Raw genomic sequence first — 18,594 nt, forward strand, 5'->3', positions numbered from 1 at the left:
CAGAATTTTGTACTTTTGAAAAATTGCCTATATTCAGCACTTATTCATTTTATACATCCTCAAAGTACTTGGGCTGTGTGCAATTTGGATGCAAGTGTTCACAGCCTTCGATGGGCAAAATAATTAGATTAGAGAGAAAAATACTTTATTTTTGGTGAACCGTTGGTTTTGTTGGAGATATAATTTTCAAAACGAAGCTATTGAAACAAAAGGTGGTGTTTGCCCAAGTCTTAATAAGGAAGTAGTAGGATGATGGTTGTACATGCAGGTTAATAAAGGGGAAGTTGGCTTAGCTGTGTAGAAAGTTTCTTAAATCCTTCCTTCAGTTCCTTTCCTCTCTTCCTGTACTCCCTTTACAACCCAAACCCCTTTTTAAAGCAGGAAGTGGTTAAACACAAGAAACGTCAAGGATGAGGAAAGGCTGTACACCCATCAAAGATGAATCTTTAATTTCAAATCTTGCATTCCTCCAAAAGCCCACATCACTAATTCCAAGCACGGATGTGGTTTGAGAACTCAGGTGACATTGGTAATGAGTATGTTGAATTTCCCGTTTTGTGCAACACCTGGTTAGAGGGAGGCTGCTAATGGATTCACTGAAGCATCAAAACAAAAATCAGACTTGCTTTGTAGCCCTTCTGCAAACTGCAGCAACACTCTTCAAAACAAGAACATTAATGGTTTTAAGTATTGTTAGACTGAATTGTGCAGCCTTTCCTGGGTAGTGCACTTCGGTTAATAGTTACAGGCCATCACTTCCGACATATTTGTGAATTGTGGGGGGGGAAGGATGGGAAGGAGCTATTTATATAGATGTGTTCTTTTGCTGCCTATGGTAGAGGAGAATGTACTAAATGTTGCCAACACTCTCAGCGAGGAAGACATAATGAGATGTCAGAACTATTTGCCCAGCCACCACCACCACAAAAAAAAATCTCAAATGTAACTCCTCTTTGCAGGTTTGAGTGATGGAAGTAAATTAAAATTGTGTATCACCTGGTTTTCCTTTACAGATGTTTCTGGATGAATTGCGATGGAGGTTGTGAGGATGCATTTCTGGTAATTGTAAAAGTGAGATTATGGCCCACTGGCTCCAAAAATAGTAATTTTAATAAAAATAATCCACACCCACCCTGGCAATTTATAATTTCTCGTGTGATACACATCATACCTTCCTAGTAATTTCAGGCAATTGCTTGTTTTGTATACAGATAATACCTTGACTGTTCCCTTTTCAAGGGGACTTATTTATTAAATGAACAGGCCCAATAAGGACTCTGTTAAAAGCAAGCTTTAATGTAAAGACTCAAAAGTCACCAACTGTATTTGGAAATAATGTTGGTTACAAAAATAATTTTACACAGTCTTTCCCTGAAGAACACAACTTTCTTGTTTTCCTCCCTGCCTATACTTGTGGAGGAGCAGGCTACCTCTTAATTTACACTGGAAACCTGAGAAAACACCCAAGGTTTTCACCTTGCAGTGTCTGGATTATTTTGCTGATAATAGAAAAATTGCATTGCAGCAATTCTAGATTTGCATTGGACGGGCTAGTTTGGCTTGTGGTAGTGTGCACTGTATATGTGTAGACTGGTGATCTGTGCTTCAGTAAGAATAGAGTCTGCTTGCAGCATTCACATTGTGCAATGCTGAAACAGGTTTCTCCATTTAAGTGAACATAGCACGTAATTCAAAACAAAGAGTGTTTTGTATATAGTTGCAGGTGGAATTAGCTCACTCTGTGGCTTGCCTTGTCAGCTAAGTGTGAAGTGAGATTCATTTGCTTTCCATAAACAGTTTGATGTTACTTGGCTGTACGTGTTGGGAAATATCTTTCAAGGCCTATTTAAAAGACATAACAGTTTGGATTGAAATTACTAACTCGTTGAATTTTGCTAATGTTAGGCTATTTTTACTCTGCCTCCTACTTCCAACAGTTTCAGTTTCATCATACTTTCAGTGCACCAGAGCTCGGGTATTAAATATTTAAATCTAATGTGGTTGAAAACCGTTTATCAGTACATTCTGGCAGAAATTAAATGGCTTCATTTATTGGATAATAATGTTCCTTGGGGAATGTTCTCAAAGGAATAATTCCATAAATAAAATCATAGCGCCTGTACATTGTTTTCATCACTATATAAAATTGAAGGCAGAACCTTTAGAATATACTTGCAGACTCCAATAGCCATGTGGTGACAGAAGAATGTTTTTATCCTCAAACAACTTGAGGTGACCCTACAATACTGCAGTACCATATCTTGCACTTCAGTGTTGGACTTTTCTCCTGGACAGTTTGTATAGTCTTCACTGTTGAGCATAGAAACATAGAAATTAGGGGCAGGAGCAAGCCATTCGGCCCTTAGAGCCTGCACCGTCATTCAATAAGATCATGACTGATCATTCAACCTCAGTACCCCTTTCCTGCTTTCTCTCCATGCCCCTTGATCCCTTAGGCCGTAAGGGCCAAATCTAACTCCCTTTTGAATATATCTAACGAACTGGCCCCAACAACTTTCTGCGGTTAAGAATTCCATCGCTTAACCACTCTGAGTGAAGAAGTTTCTCCTCATCTCTGTCCTAAATGGCTTAGCCCTTATTCTTAGACTGTGACCCCTGATTCTAGAACGCCCCAGCAACAGGAGCATTCTTCCTGCTTCTAACCTATCCAATCCTGTCAGAATTTTATATGTTTCTATGAGATCCCCTCTCATTCTTCTAAACTCCAGTGAATACAAGCCCAGTTGATCCACTCTCTCCTCATAAGTCAGTCCTGCCACCCCGGGAATTAAGTCTGGTGAACCTTCGCTGTACTCCCTCAATAGCAAGAATGCCCTTCCACAGATTAGGAGGCCAAAACTGAACACACTATTCTATTTGTGGCCTCACCAAGGCTCTGTACAACTGCAGTAAGACCTCTCTGCTCCTATTCTCATCCTCTAGCTATGAAGGCTAATTTGCCGTCTTCACCGCCTGCTGTACCTGCATGCCAACGTTCAATGACTGATGTATCATGACACCCAGGTCTCGTTGCACCTCCCCTTTTCCTAATCTGTCACCATTCAGATATTCCTGTTTTTGCCACCAAAGTGGATAACCTCACATTTATCCACATTATACTGCATCCGCCATGCATTTGCCCACTCACCTAACCTGTCCAAGTCACCCTGCAGCCTCTTAGCATCCTCCTCACAGCCCTCGCCGCCACCCAGTTTGGTGTCATCTGCAAACTTGGAGATATTACATTCAATTCCTTCGTCTAGATCATTAATGTATATTGTAAATAGCTGGAGTCCCAACACTGAACCCTGCGGCACCCCCCTGGTCACTGCCTGCCATTCTGAAAAGGACCTGTTTATCCCGACTCTCTGCTTCCTGTCTGCCAACCAGTTTTCTATCCACGTCAATACATTACCCCCAATACCATGTGCTTTAATTTTGCACACTAATCTCTTGTGTGGAACCTTATCAAAAGCCTTTTGAAAGTCCAAATACACCACATCCACTGGTTCTCCCTTGCCCACTCTACTAGTTGCATCCTCAAAAAATTCTAGAAAATTTATCAAGTATGATTACCCTTTCATAAATCCATGCTGACTTGGACCGATCCGGTCACTGCTTTCCAAATGCACTGCTATTTCATCTTTAATTGATTCCAACATTTTCCCCACCACCGAGGTCAGGCTAACCGGTCTATAATTCCCTGTTTGCTCTCTCCCCTACCTTTTTTTAAAAAGTGGTGTTACATTAGCTACTCTCCAGTCCATAGGAACTGATCCAGAGTCAATAGAATGTTGGAAAATGATGACCAATGTATCCACTATTTCTAGGGCCACTTCCTTAAGTACTCTGGGATGCAGCCTATCAGGCCCACAATTCCATCAATTTCCCTAACACAATTTCCTGACTAATAAGGATTTCCTTCAGTTCCTCCCTCGAACCCCTAGTATTTCCAGAAGTTTATTTGTGTCCACGTGAATAAAATTAAGTCAATTAGAGATGATTATCTGTCTTGTTCCTGTTACACCTCCGCAAATCCTTCTACCTTGAATTACCCAGTTATCTAATCTAATGCATTTTTATTCCTTTTTTTACTTAAAAAAAAAACCTTCCTTTCCTTTATTTTCTTCCCATTAACACCAAATCAGACAATGCCAAATTATATGGTACACACATTTAAGATATTTTGGGCTGCTCTGGGTCCTGTAGGGTACAACAACAAATTGTATTTATATAGTGCTATTAATGTAGTAAAATGTCCCAAGATGCTTCACAAGAACTTAACCAAACAAAAAGAATTGACACTGAGTCAAAGAAGGAGACATTAGGACAGGTGACCAAAAGCTTGGTCAGAGAGGTAGGTTTTAAGGAGCGTCTTAAAGGAGGTGGGGGTTTAGGGAGAGAATTCCAGAGCCCTAGACAATTGAAGAATGATTGAGTTCTTGGAGGGTTGTAGGGCTGGAGGAGGTTCGAGATGTGGAGGGATTTGAACACCAGGATGAGAATTTTAAATTTGAGGCATTAGTGGACCGGTAGCTGAAATGGTCAGCAAGCACAGGGGTGATGGGTAAAGGAGACTTGGTGTGAGTTAGAAAACTGGCAGCAGAGTTTTGGGTGAGATTGTTGGAGGGTGGAATATGGGATGTTTGCCAGGTAAGCATTGGAATAGCTGAGGGTTTCGGCAGCAGATGGGCTAAGGCTGGGGTGGAGACAGGTAACAGAGGTGGAAGTAGGCAGTCTTGTTGATGGAGAGGATATGGATGTTCAGCTAAGGGTCAAATAGGACGCTGAAATTGCGAACTTATGGTTCAGCCTTAGACAGTGGCTAGAGAGGGGGACAAAATCGGTGGCTAAGGAACGTTTGTGGCGGAGATTGTAAACAATGGCTTTGGTCTTCCCAATATTGGAAGAAATTACTGCTCATCTTGTACTGGATGTCGGACAATCAGCCTGACAGCACAGGCAGTGGAGAGGTGGTGGTGAGAGCCTGATGGGATTGAAGGCCGTTAAATCCCCAGGGCCTGATGGACTGCATCCCAGAGTACTCAAGGAGGTGGCCTTGGAAATAGCGGATGCATTGACATTCCATTGACTCTGGATCAGTTCCTATCGAGTGAAGGGTAGCCAATGTAACCCCATCTTTTAAAAAAGGAGGGAGAGAGAAAACAGGGAATTATAGACCGGTCAGCTTGACATCGGTAGTGGGTAAGATGATGGAATCAATTATTAAGGATGTCATAGCAGCGCATTTGGAAAGAGGTGACATGATAGGTCCAAGTCAGCATGGATTTGTGAAAGAGAAATCATGCTTGACAAATCTTCTGGAATTTTTTGAGGATGTTTCCAGTAAAGTGGACAAGGGAGAACCAGTTGATGTGGTATATTTGGACTTTCAGAAGGCTTTCGACAAGGTCCCACACAAGAGATTAATGTGCAAAGTTAAAGCACATGGGATTGGGGGTAGTGTGCTGACATGGATTGAGAACTGGTTGTCAGACAGGAAGCAAAGAGTAGGAGTAAATGGATACTTTTCAGAATGGCAGGCGGTGACTAGTGGGGTACCGCAAGGTTCTGTGCTGGGGCCCCAACTGTTTACACTGTATATTAATGATTTAGACGAGGGGATTAAATGTAGTATCTCCAAATTTGCAGATGACACTAAGTTGGGTGGCAGTGTGAGCTGCGAGGAGGATGCTATGAGGCTGCAGAGCGACTTGGATAGGTTAGGTGAGTGGGCAAATGCATGGCAGATGAAGTATAATGTGGATAAATGTGAGGTTATCCACTTTGGTGGTAAAAACAGAGAGATAGACTATTATCTGAATGGTGACAGATTAGGAAAAGGGGAGGTGCAACGAGACCTGGGTGTCATGGTACATCAGTCATTGAAGGTTGACATGCAGGTACAGCAGGCGGTTAAGAAAGCAAATGGCATGTTGGCCTTCATAGCGAGGGGATTTGAGTACAGGGGCAGGGAGGTGTTGCTACAGTTGTACAGGGCCTTGGTGAGGCCACACCTGGAGTATTGTGTTCAGTTTTGGTCTCCTAACCTGAGGAAGGACATTCTTGCTATTGAGGGAGTGCAGCGAAGGTTCACCAGACTGATTCCCGGGATGGCGGGACTGACCTATCAAGAAAGACTGGATCAACTGGGCTTGTATTCACTAGAGTTCAGAAGAATGAGAGGGGACCTCATAAAAACGTTTAAAATTCTGACAGGGTTAGACAGGTTAGATGCAGGAAGAATGTTCCCAATGTTGGGGAAGTCCAGAACCAGGGGACACAGTCTAAGGATAAGGGGTAAGCCATTTAGGACCGAGATGAGGAGGAACTTCTTCACCCAGAGAGTGGTGAACCTGTGGAATTCTCTACCACAGAAAGTTGTTGAGGCCAATTCACTAAATATATTCAAAAAGGAGTTAGATGTAGTCCTTACTACTCGGGGGATCAAGGGGTATGGCGAGAAAGCAGGAAGGTGGTACTGAAGTTGCATGTTCAGCCATGAACTCATTGAATGGCGGTGCAGGCTCGAAGGGCCGAATGGCCTACTCCTGCACCTATTTTCTATGTTTCTATGTTATCACGTGTTATCACCTGACGTGTTTTCGGGTGATATTGCCGAGGGACAGCACGTAGATGAGAAATAGGAGGGAGACAAATGTAACTATTAAGTCTTCACATCGTTATGATTATGATTTGAATATCAGTACCAGCTGATCTGGACTCTAGTAATGTTCTGGGTATACTGCCAGATAGGGAGTAGATTTTCATAGTCGCCTTTTCAATTTGTGGGGTAATGATCGGTTCACAGCAGGTTACTGCTTGGGCTGCAGTAAGCTGTTGTGGCCTTGACATACACTTGATTTAAGATGCTGTAAAGGAGTTTATAAACTGCTAGCAGTATGATATGAACGTTGCTGTGTGGAATTGTGCTCGAGAATGTAATGGGAGTTGAAATATGAATTTTATGTGCAGAACATCCATGACTAGGAAATGTATACAGCTTTTTAATATTCACTGCGACACTTTTACCACCAAAGAGATGACCAGAGAAGATGTTCTTGAAGTGACTAGCATTATTTAGTCTATGAAAAACAGTTGAATTCTGAAATTTCAACCCTGTGGTCACATTTAGAATGCTGCCATTACGAACGCTCTGGTAGATTGTTCTTAAAGTCCCGAGGTAACACACAGCTTAAATTCTTGTAGGTGCCAATTTGCATTTCGTTGGGCATGGTTGTCCAAACTCTTGCTGACCTATTGGTTCATTTGAAGTGCAGACTAAAAGATGGAACCTGTTACTCCAATAAATTCTGGGTGATGTCCAATTTAAAGCTCTCTATTATGTCCAACTTGCTAATTTAGCTGTACAGATCATTACTTGAGTGTTACAGCTCATTGTTAACGATGGTTTTATGTGGGTAGTGGCACAGATTACAAATGGTTGTCTTTTCCCCCACCTCAGAATAGCCTCCCCTTCGAGCATCATGGCATGTAGCTGGTCCACACTCGTTGAAGGCAGCACTGGGTGAGTTTATCTCAATCCCATCTCATTGAAATAGAAGAGACCGAGGATGCTAGGGTTTAAAACACTTTGTGTAGGGATCAAATATCTAATCAGTACTATAAAATGCCATGAAATCTCCACTAATATTCACCTTCCACATGCAAGCTCTTGTGATTCTTTTTGTTTCAGGTAAATATTGATGTCTCAGCCTTCATGTAGAGGTATGCAGATATAAGTGTAAAGAACACTAATGCTTTGTTCACACTCCACTTGTGTACTGCGTTCCATCCTGTACAGTCTGGATCAATATAAATTTGTATTCACGGTGCTCGAGAAACAAGGACAGCACTGACTATATTGGAGTCTTCAGCTCTTTTTACAGTGAAGCTGTATGTCAAATATTGGTTCTGAATTTACGACTTCAAAAATGTAACCAAAGCCAATTCAGAACTAGCTCTGTCGCAATTGATAGACTTGTGTAAACTGTCTCTTCAATGCTACTTTGCCCAAAATATACTGCAGAACAGGTCACACTTTATAAAATAGTGCGAGAGTGGTCAAACTTCACCTACTTTATAATTAATTATAATCAGATTCAGAACAAGCTTTAGAATACAAGTGAGCATATATTATCCAGCACAATAAGAGTGTAGCGTACGCCAGTGTGGATGCAGCATCAGATGGCACCAATATGAATGTAGGCTGAGAAATCAATATAAATTGCTAGTTATTTGGATTAATAATATGTATGCACATATAAAACAGCATAAGAAATAAAACTTTGGGGGTTAGGAAATCGGAGAGGCTTTGCTTCATTTTTACATTACAGGTCTGTGTTTAAGAAAACCTCGAAGCATGGATATTGAAAGTAGTTCAACGTTTCCATGCTAAGAATGGAAGATCAGGTGGATTTTTGTTTTTATATTGCCTGGTGTTTTCCCCCCAATCACTTGCTGCAGTTCTTCACCCTGCTTGTAATCTCTCTCCTCCTCCCCCCCTCCCCCCAGATTGCATCCTGGCTGCTGTAGTTTTTTTTGGAGCCTTAGTTTGCATTTTCCAGTTTGAGTTAGTGTAGACCACTTCTGCATTGATACGATCTTTGAGTTTTAGCTTGATTTCCACTTAATCTGCTTGTGAAATCTTGTTGCACGGTTTTCTGCTTTGATAATACGACTGCGTAGTCCAACACTTACTTCACTTTCTGCATGGGAGTGTTTTGCAGTGTTGCAACATTTTTGCTTTAAAAGGGAAATTGGAGGAAGAGGAGATATGTTGTTTAAACTGAGATTCCTGTGCAACCATTTGAATTGCATTAGTTCAATAAGTGAATCGATCTTTAAAGGATCTGTAGCATACTGTTGTGATAGATCATGGTCTAATGTCTAAAGCCATTAAACAAGCTAATGGAAAAGTGGCAGCTGGTATTGTATGTTGGTGACTCCTATGTCCAGCATGAGGCAACGTGCAAAGCTGCATTTCATGTTTGGAGTGTTAATTTTTACTCCAGTTTACTTCTCAAGTTCTTCTCTGAACTGCTCAAGCTATACAACAAAAACAACTTTTACCTTTATAACTGAGTGAAAATCTTTGTCAACACTACTCCCTTTCATTTTTTTTTTTCATATAGTCTTCGTTACAGTGCTGACAGTGTATTGGGCTGTATATCTGCCAATTCGTTTGCACTTTAAGCTGCAAGTTACCAATTGATCTGCTTTAAAAAAAAAAATGTGCAAATTAATCTGTGTACAGGTAAATCTATGTTGCAGGCTTAGGACCAAATATACCAGAGAGACTGGGGCCACCCTCTACATCTAACATTTTGGCGCTTTCAAATTTGTATGTACACTTGGCTAAAATAAAATCTCTCGTATGATTTATTTTGCCTTTATTTAAATAGTGAACAAAACTAAAAACATTACATTTAAGGTATGATCATTACAAAATGAGTGTTGCTGAGTAAACAAAATATTTTAATGGATAATTTTTTTTGCAAAGTGAAGCAAATTCAAGTTTAATATTTCCCCTCCGATTCTGCAAGTTAGCATGCTGACACAATGGTAAGATGTGTGGCCAAGGCACTGCTTCATATAGTTTTCATTGAGATGACTGGAAATCGTGGCTAATCATTGCATTGTTATGGTTCACACATTACTTTTTACAGGGAACAGCAAATGTGTGTCAGACCGAAATGCCTTTTTGTCAAAGGTAAAGGGGAAAATGCCATTGCATTCTCCTATGGGTCTGCATTAATGTATTCTTCATGTTTCAAGGCTGAAGGATATTTCAATGTTAGTCTGTTAATAGTTTTGCTGCAATACATATTAGATGCATACATGTGACAGTAATTACAAGGTTGAAAATAAATTGCTTTGTCTTTTATATATCTGAATCTTTAATACATTTGGAGAATTTGTGCTTATACCTTTGGGAAATCGTAGCTTTTAATACTGTGTTAACAATGACGGCATTTTCTTAGATGGTGACATTTTAAAGATCCATAACTTCAAACAGTTACTCACTTTAAATTCAAGAAACATGAAGTTCAAAGTAAAATATTCAGTTGAAAATTCAAAGTCATGTTAAAGTGTAGCCAGTTCATCGGTTGAATTTGAAATGCTCCAAATCCAGTATAGAGTGGATTTTGGTCTGTTCCGTTGTGACCAGCTTCTTCGGTTTTATTCTTGTACGCCTGTTGTAAATGTATTTTGTATTCAGACCCATGCAATGAACCATATTGGTACACAAAATAGTGTAGTGTGGCTTTTTGAATCGTGAGTATAGTTACCGCAATCAATTTCAGCATTTAATAACCTAGTACGTCAGGAAAGGTACCTTCATTAAAAGGTAAGATAAAATCTGGAATGAGTATTTTCTGTTCAAAGTAGTTCCCTCAAGCTTTTTCTTTTAGGGAACTAGTTTCTGAAACCAAAGTATAGCTGCTTTGTAAATGGTCCTGGCTTTGAGCAAATAATAATGGTGTTATTTAGAGCTTCTCTGGTAGATAAAGGCCTTTAGGAGTCACCACCCTTTTCAGTGCAAATGACCTGGTGTCTCAGCAACAACACACTTCCTGTATAATCAATGATTGGTATTCACAAAAGTAATAAAATAGCTGGTGATGGCTCCTGTTTAAAGGAAGTTTTGTTGGGCAGGCAGCTCCTGTTGGAACTTTCATCAGTTTCTTAAGATTAATTTTCATGCTTTTTAAGTTGAGTGCTATTGATCCTGGATATTGAGATAGTTTCTACTTTTTGGCACATCAAATATTGCCAGGAGATACAATGGGTGAAATGCAGATTGAAGCTTCCACTACCAATCCCAGTAGCATGCTTTATCCTATGATTTAATAGCACCCTGCTACATGCAATACTGGTGTGAATATTTCCATTTTCTCTTTACACCAGTATCTTTGTGGTTTCTGAATTGGTTTGCAAATTTCGCATCAATATTTGCAGCATTATCGGAGGGTAATTTTTTGTTTTGACTGTCCACTAAGAATTGGATTAAGGTGCCTCAATTCATCTCCCTTACAAACCAGATAGTGTCGTTCCATCACTCTGGGCTGGATTCACACAGGCCAGAAGTGAAGTGTCTCTTGCCCACTGCTCAATCCAGTCTCCCAATTTTTCTGAAATTGGATTTTTTTTAAGATGCATTTTAAAAATCTAAATATCCCCTGGGTTATAACTGCTTGTAACATAGGCCCCAAGTTTCCACATGATTTGCTCCTGATTTTTAGGAGCAACTGGTGTAGAACGGAGTATCTTAGAAATCGGAATTCTCGACATTTAGTTTGTTCCAGTTCTAGTCAGTTAGAACAGTTTCACTTTGGAACAGAATTTTGTTTTCAAAAGGGGGCGTGTCCGGCCACTTACGCCTGATTTCAAAGTTTTGAGTGTGAAAACTTACTCCAAACTAACTTAGAATGGAGTAAGTGAAGATTTTTGTACGCTCGAAAAAACTTTGTCTACACTTTAGAAAATCAGGCGCAGGTTACAAATTAGGCGTAGGGAACGAGGTGGGGGAGGGGGAGTGGGGGGGGAAGGGAAGTCATTAAATTCTACAATCAATCCTTAGTTATACTTATACAAATATTATACAAATAAATCCAACCTGAATAAAGAAAAGATTAAATAAACCATGTTCCTACCTGTGTGAAAGTGCTTCAGGCAGGCCTTTCATGTTGGAGATAGGCAGGGGTGTGGCGTCAGTGTCTCGACGGAAGTGGCAGCAAGCTTCGAGCTGAGCTGCAGTGCTTGAGGCAGGCCTGCCTTCTCTTCGTGGCTGGCCGCGAAGAAGCAGCACCGGATGGACTAGAGGCCATTCGGCCATGAGATAGCAGCGGCGTCAGTGGCTGGCCGGCAGCTGAAGAATCAACACCTGACACACGCAGCTCTTTATGGTGCTTGAGGCCATTCGGCCACACTTTAGGGGCGGCGTCAGTGGCTCGATGGCAGCCGAAAATACACCAGCAGCCTTCGAGCTGTGAGGGGGACTGAGGCCATTTGGACAGGGAGAGGCAGCCACATCGACAGTTTTATATTTAAATTTGCAGAATGGGTGCTGCATTGTCAACACCACATATTATGGAATGGTTTGCCATCAATTCACTGCATAGGAGAGAATTGATTCGAGCTCACCGCACCAGGAACGTCGTAGCCCGTAGGTTGATGGGCAGGAGACCTTACCCACGTTGACAATATCGAACCAGGCGCGAGGCTGATTGTGTGAAAAGGCTGCTTTTTCACAGAGAAGTTGTCACTGAGATCTGTGATATGGTGAGAGCAGATTTGTAGCCCAGAAGCAGAAGGACAACTGCCTTGTCTGTTGCAGTGAAGGTAACAGCTGCACTTTCTTTCAATGCCTCGGGATCGTTTCAAGCTACAACTGGAGATGTGTGTGCCATCTCTCAACGTGCAATACATGCCTGCGTTTACCAGGTCACGGCTGCACTTTATGCGCGAAGGAATGACTTCATCAATTTCCTAATGACCGCACAAGCGATCCATGAGAGGGCTGTGGGCTTCTTCAGGATTGCCGGCTTCCCAAAGGTACAGGGCTGCATTGATTGTACCCACATAGCCTTGCGAGCACCCGTGGAGGAATCTGAGCAGTACCGAAATAGGAAAGGTTTCCACTCTATCAATGTGCAGCTCGTGTGTGATGACAAGCAGCGCATCATGTCAGTCGATGCGAGATATCCTGGCAGCACCCACAATGCGTTCATCCTACGCGACAGCGTTCTATCTGACATGTTTGAGCAGCGGCCAGAAGGGCAGAGCTGGCTACTGGGAGACAAAGGGTACGGCCTGACCACCTGGCTCATGACGCCCATACGCGTGACACTGACAGAAGCTGACCGTCAATACAACATGGCGCACATTGCGACGCGCAGCATCATTGAGAGGACCATTGGCATATTGAAACAGCGATTCCGATGCCTGGACCATTCCGGAGGACAGTTGCTATACTCTCCTCAGATTGTCGGTCACTTCACTGTTGTGTGCTGCATGCTTCATAACTTAGCCATCATGAGGCAGCAGGAGCTGGTAGTGGAACCCGAAGACCGACGTGAGGGTCCAGTGCATGATAGTATTACAGAAGACGAGGATGTGGATGATAACGACAATCAGGAAAGCATGCAAGTGCCTGATGCCAAAGCACGAGGTCGGAGGAGGGCCGTCCATCGTGCCCCTTTAACGATTGCTCGAGACTTGCGCCAGCAGCTCATCCGTGAATGCTTCAACTACTGATGCCTGAGGGCTCTGCGACCACTTTTGCATATGGACATGTTTATTCTTTGCAGTTGTTCCTACGTTGTGTTGTGTTAATGGAACATGAAACAGTTTTAATGAAAAAATATTTTATTGAAAAGTTAACGTCACTCTAATAAAATATTTGTTGTATCAAACTATACTTTTTAATATGACTCTTGAAGATCACTTAAAAACTTGTAAAGTTACAAAACACTTTCTATGTGAGAAATTTTACACTCTAAGATCACTTACACTTCAAGATCACTTTTTAGATGCAAAATTAAATAAGTTACAGAATGTGACAGCATTTACACTATACGATCACTTGAAAACCCTGAGATCACATATGTTGTAAAGTTACAAAACTTACAAAACAATTTCAGTTTGAAAAACTCTACTACAGCTACATCAAGAACAAAAGCAGCAAAGAAAGGCTGCAACCATGTCTCATCCATATCTCAGTGAATGTTCACTTCATGGGGGTGTCATTTGATTGGCTGGGCTGTGTGCCCTTATTGCAGCAGCTACCTCAACCAGGCCCTCCCTGATGGCCTGTGCCGTCGATTGCGCTCCCTCGGACATTCCCTCCCTAAGTTCCCGTGTCATTACTGCTATTTCTCCCGTCAGGACCGTCAACTCTTCACCTACTACATTGACGCCACCGATGAGTGATCGGGTAAGCTCATAGGTTGTGGCATTGGGTATGGAGACCAGAGTCGCATCTGTTGCACGCTGCATCTCAGGAGAGCGTGTCTCCAATCTCCTTCTCCTCTGCCTGGGTCTGTCTCGTGGCACCACTACACTGGGAGGCGCGGGCACGGACGGTGGGATGCTCGGTGTTGCAAACGGCACCACTACACAGGGAGGCGCAGGCTGGGACTGTGGGACGCTCTGTGTTCCAGACGGCAGAACTAGAGAGAGAGGCGTGGGCTGGAACGGTAGGACGCTCGGTGTTCCAGACGACAGCACTCGAGTGCGAGCCGTGGGCTGGGATGTTGGACGAATGGGTGTAAACTGCTCCATGATATCAACAGCAACACTGGGACCCGAAGCGTCGGAATCAAAACCATAGTAGGTGGAACCAGAACCTATGCGAGAGGGAGGCGCAGGCTGGGATGGTAGTGCACTGACTGTAGAATGCTGCATTATACCAGCAGCACCACTGGGACCCGCAACATCGGAAGCGAAACCATGGAAGGTGGAACCAAGACCTATGCTAGGGGTTGAAACTCTGATGTCCCTTGATGGGGGCTCATAAACATTAAATTGGAAGCTCTCCCCTGCAGACATTTCAGTCATCGCTGCCATCATCCAGTCTGGATCGTCCGCAGCTGGTTGTACTGGTTCTTGTTCTGTATCCTCAGGATCCTCAGGGTTGGCAGCAGCAGCATCGTCATCATCATCATCATCATCATCATCATGTTCTGCAAAATACATCAGAACAGTCAAATGCTTAACAGCAAGGAGGGGGCTGGGTGGGTGGCATGAGTACTCTCTCACATAGCAGGCCAGGCAGCAGGTTGATTTAAAGGGCCATGATGCATTTTCAGGACTTATCCTCTTCCTCGCGTGCGGGCCCAGCTTGTGCTGTACCGATTGCTTTTCTCCATGTACGACTCATCATAGCAGCTACCCTTTGTTCCAAGGGTGTCAGTGGATGCAGATTGGGCATACCTCCTCCTGTCCGAGTTGCCTCCCTTTTGTTGTGGGCCAATTTCTTCTGCAAAGAGTAAAATACAACTTTTTAGAGTGTGTCAGTCTGCAAGGTGGGACATACAGATAGCCAGGTTACAATTACGATTAAATTAAAAATGGGAAATATTACTTACACTAACTGCTTGACCAAGGTCATGCCATTTCTTTTTACACTGACTTCCAGATCTCCTGGTATGCACCACTGCGCAGTAATCTTCTGCAACTTGGTTCCAGCGTTTCTTCATTTCTTTTGGTGGCACTTTTATGCGACCTCTGTTGCTGGTATCTAGCTCCTGCCTTCTCTGCTCAATTACATTGACTAATATCTCCACTTCCTCATGCAAGAAATTCTTTGTTCTTGGTGGATGTTGATCCATTGCAAAGTTGAATTGGCACTCTTATTTCTCCAAACACAGTCCTTAATTTGCATGCACCAATGCAGCACCGGTTCTGCAAGTTTAGCAGTGAAAAGCTGCACTCACTGATTTCAGCAGGTGATTTATTCAGCAGTACTGCTAAAAGCACTCCCTCACACACAGAAATATCAAAAAAAATTAAATTACAAGCCTTTGCAGGGGTCCAAGAAACATCTTCACTTTTTCTGCAGTATTTTTAAAAATGGCCGAGTGCCAATGTTTGTGTGAGACTGCGCGTGCGCGCATGCTCCAACGCGCACGCGCAGGGTTGCCGGCACCACGAAGGCTAATTTAAATTGTACCTGCTACTTAGAAAATCAGCGCGAGTGTTAGGCTCCACCCCCTGCTGCGAAGAGCGCGCCGCGCCAAGCAGACATCGAGCTCGAGAATATCGGACTTTTTTTAGGCGCAGTTTTCGGTGCGAAAAACAGGCGCCCAGCTCGGAGGTGCGCCGTTTTCGCCGCGGGACGAAACTTGGGGCCATAGAATTGCTAGAAAGTATTTAAGCAAATATTGTTTGGGCAAATATTGTATCCCACTTTATGCAGCTTTTTTGTGTTTTGTATTTGTACCCCACATTTCCCTAGCTGTCAATGAATGTCAGTGGTTAGCCATTAACATTGTGAGAAATGTAGTGGTATCTGACACTTTATTATCTGGGACTAATTTATTTTTTGTTTGCTTCTTTGGACAGATCCCAGCCCGGGTGACTTCCAGCGGCATCCATTCCGCTGTTCCTCGATGAAAATGACTCACCATGGAGGGCGGACAATGCATGGCTGATGTCCCATTCTAACCTTGAAACTCGTGACCCCCTACAAAGCAAACCGACAAAATGAAGCTCTCGATGCCTTTAACTAAAATGTGGAAGGAAAACTTAAAAAAAATATTTTTTAAGAACACCTTCGCAAGGAGACCTTTTGCCTGACTGCAGTATAAAATACAAGTTAAAAGATTGCGCCCACTGTTTCAGCAGCAGGGGCTCTAAAGACGGTTTACAGAATTGACCGCAAATAGAATAGATATCGCCATCCCTTCTCCTTCCATGATTGGCATTATGTAGCCTTTTATTACTCTACTGTACAACTGTAGACCTTTACCTGGTTTAAATATTTTGTATCACCCTGCTAAAATTGAAAGCAGCATCTATGTAGATAAGTAGATTGTTGTTCTGCTTTTGTCTGTGATGCTCTATAGGTTTGAGAATCTGAAATGGAGATTGACTGACTTGAAAAATCCTGTAACACATAGGGTTGGCAGTGAGTGTTTGTGAATTTTAAAGCAGCTGATTTTTATTTAAAGCTTTCTCCAGTCTTTTGTATTGAGTTTTAAAATGTTCCCTTTTTTGGTAGCACACTGTATCAATTAATGTTTTTGGTTTAGTATCTAGATTGTTTGCACACTTTTAACTTCCACATTTTATTTTTTTTATCATAATAAAAGCGGAATGATCATTGGTGTGCCATTTTGTATCTTGTGCAAGAGGCTGCCGAGTGCCAACTTACCTGGCAGAAGCAATGTGGAATGAAATGGCAGTGCCAAGGCCGAACAAAAAAAATGTGACCTTAAAAATCAAAATGTGGAAGAATAAAGTAAAAAGTAATGGTAAAGCTGTGTTTTGGTGACAGTTATTTTTAAAAATAGTGTCTGATTAGTGTTGGTACAAAGTTTACTCTTGGGGTTCCCTGGCCTGAGGAGTTACAGCATCTCCATTAATCACTTAGGTTTAGAAAAGCTTTTCAAACAAAGAGCTGTGAAGGACTTGTACAGTAAAAATGTGAATTCTGCCATTAGCTTTTGAGGCTGATGAATTTTTACATTCCAATGCGCATGCTTCAATACATATTCTTGGTTTTCAAAATGTTTACACGTGGCGGTGGTGAATCCAGCTTGAAGGTTTTTCTGAAAGCTAACTGGGATTCTGCCTAAAATGGAATATTATAACATGCTTGCTATTAAATATAGCTTCCAGGTAGCACACTGAGGGAATGGAAGAACTACGGCCTAACTCGTAGATGTGTGCGTGTTTCATCAAATGCACAGCCCATTTCCTTTTTTGTAGCAGCCACACTTGTATTTCACATCAGTTTCTTGGGAGGGTAGCATGAAGAGGGTATCTGGCTAAATGTCGGAAAAGCCTTACTGTTGACGCATGCGCACTGACATGTTGAACAGGAGCACAGCTAGAACTGGCATTACTGCATTAAGATTCTTCCCTTAATTTCAACAGTCCTGTGGGTTTTTTTGTAATGTCTGTGGTTAACTTAATATTTCCCATAAGGTTTGTAGAGGGAGAAACTTGAGAATCAATGTTTCCTTCCCACAACCAATTTGTCTAACTGGTGCCTCCAAGACATCAGACTCTTCCAATTTTTCTCACGCAAATGCACCACCGTAACCTTGGGTGGCTGATTTATTTTTTTCCCCCTCTGTAGAATGTCTGTGTATATCCTGTGTAATGGTAACAGAATACTGGTAACATATTTGTATTGCAGCTGTATTTGTGTACTTTAAAATGTAAATAAATTCATAATGACTTGTAATTAGTTCTCTGTCTTACACTCAAATTCAAAGTTGGGGTCATCTTTGTATTAAAGCTTTGGATATTTGAATATTTTCAATTTAACTTTAATGAGCTAAACTCTCAACATTCACTTGTTCAATGTTTACAGTTTTATAAAGTTGGCAGTTGTTTGTTCTGTTGAAGTTTGGAAACAAATGGTGTGTGTACGATATAAACCCCTTGCAATTATAACCTCGAGTCTTTTGCATTCTCTAAAGAATTGTCTAGTTAATCAGTTTTAATTGGAATCGTGGATAAATTTATAATTGGAACTTTAAACAGTTTTGTTCAATCTCAAGGAAGTCCAGCCACCAAACGGATATTCAATATACAGAACACTTCCTCCCAATACCTGGGCCAGAATTTTGCTGCCGCTGAGGTGGGGCGGGTTCAGAGGCGGGTCGGAAACTCGCTGTCAACCCACTTCCACGTCCATTTCCCCAAGTGTCGAGTCTGCCTGCACTTTACAGACCTAACCAAGTGGTGGGGAAGGCAATTGATATCTTGTTAAAAGATATCTAAAAAGCATATACTTTACCATATACTTACCATTTCTCCAGCTTTTTGACGAGGTTCATGCACTCGGGAATCACGTCCGGTAAGTAGGTCGGGTTTTCAGTGAGTACATTCTTTATAGTTGACAGCTGCAAAAGTGGT

The 18,594-nt window shown here is 42.1% G+C and overlaps 1 protein-coding gene across 5 annotated transcripts in view; it reads left to right on the forward strand.

Moving 5' to 3' along the window:
• Positions 1 to 17,917, forward strand: part of LOC139226702 (casein kinase I) — a 48,467-nt gene extending 30,550 nt beyond the window's left edge. For 2 of the 5 annotated variants that reach the window (XM_070857657.1, XM_070857661.1), the window contains exon 9: positions 16,069 to 17,917. In XM_070857657.1, the coding sequence (XP_070713758.1) occupies positions 16,069 to 16,119 (51 nt within the window). In that variant the 3' untranslated portion in view covers positions 16,120 to 17,917. Of the gene's footprint in view, positions 1 to 1,013; positions 1,060 to 7,465; positions 7,529 to 16,068 lie in introns of those variants that run through there. The other 3 variants (XM_070857659.1, XM_070857658.1, XM_070857660.1) reach the window with 3 other exon arrangements.
• The last annotated feature ends 677 nt before the right edge of the window (positions 17,918 to 18,594 follow it).

This window comes from Pristiophorus japonicus, chromosome 16, assembly GCF_044704955.1.
Source record: "Pristiophorus japonicus isolate sPriJap1 chromosome 16, sPriJap1.hap1, whole genome shotgun sequence".
In the NCBI taxonomy this organism is placed as follows: Eukaryota; Metazoa; Chordata; class Chondrichthyes; family Pristiophoridae; genus Pristiophorus; species Pristiophorus japonicus.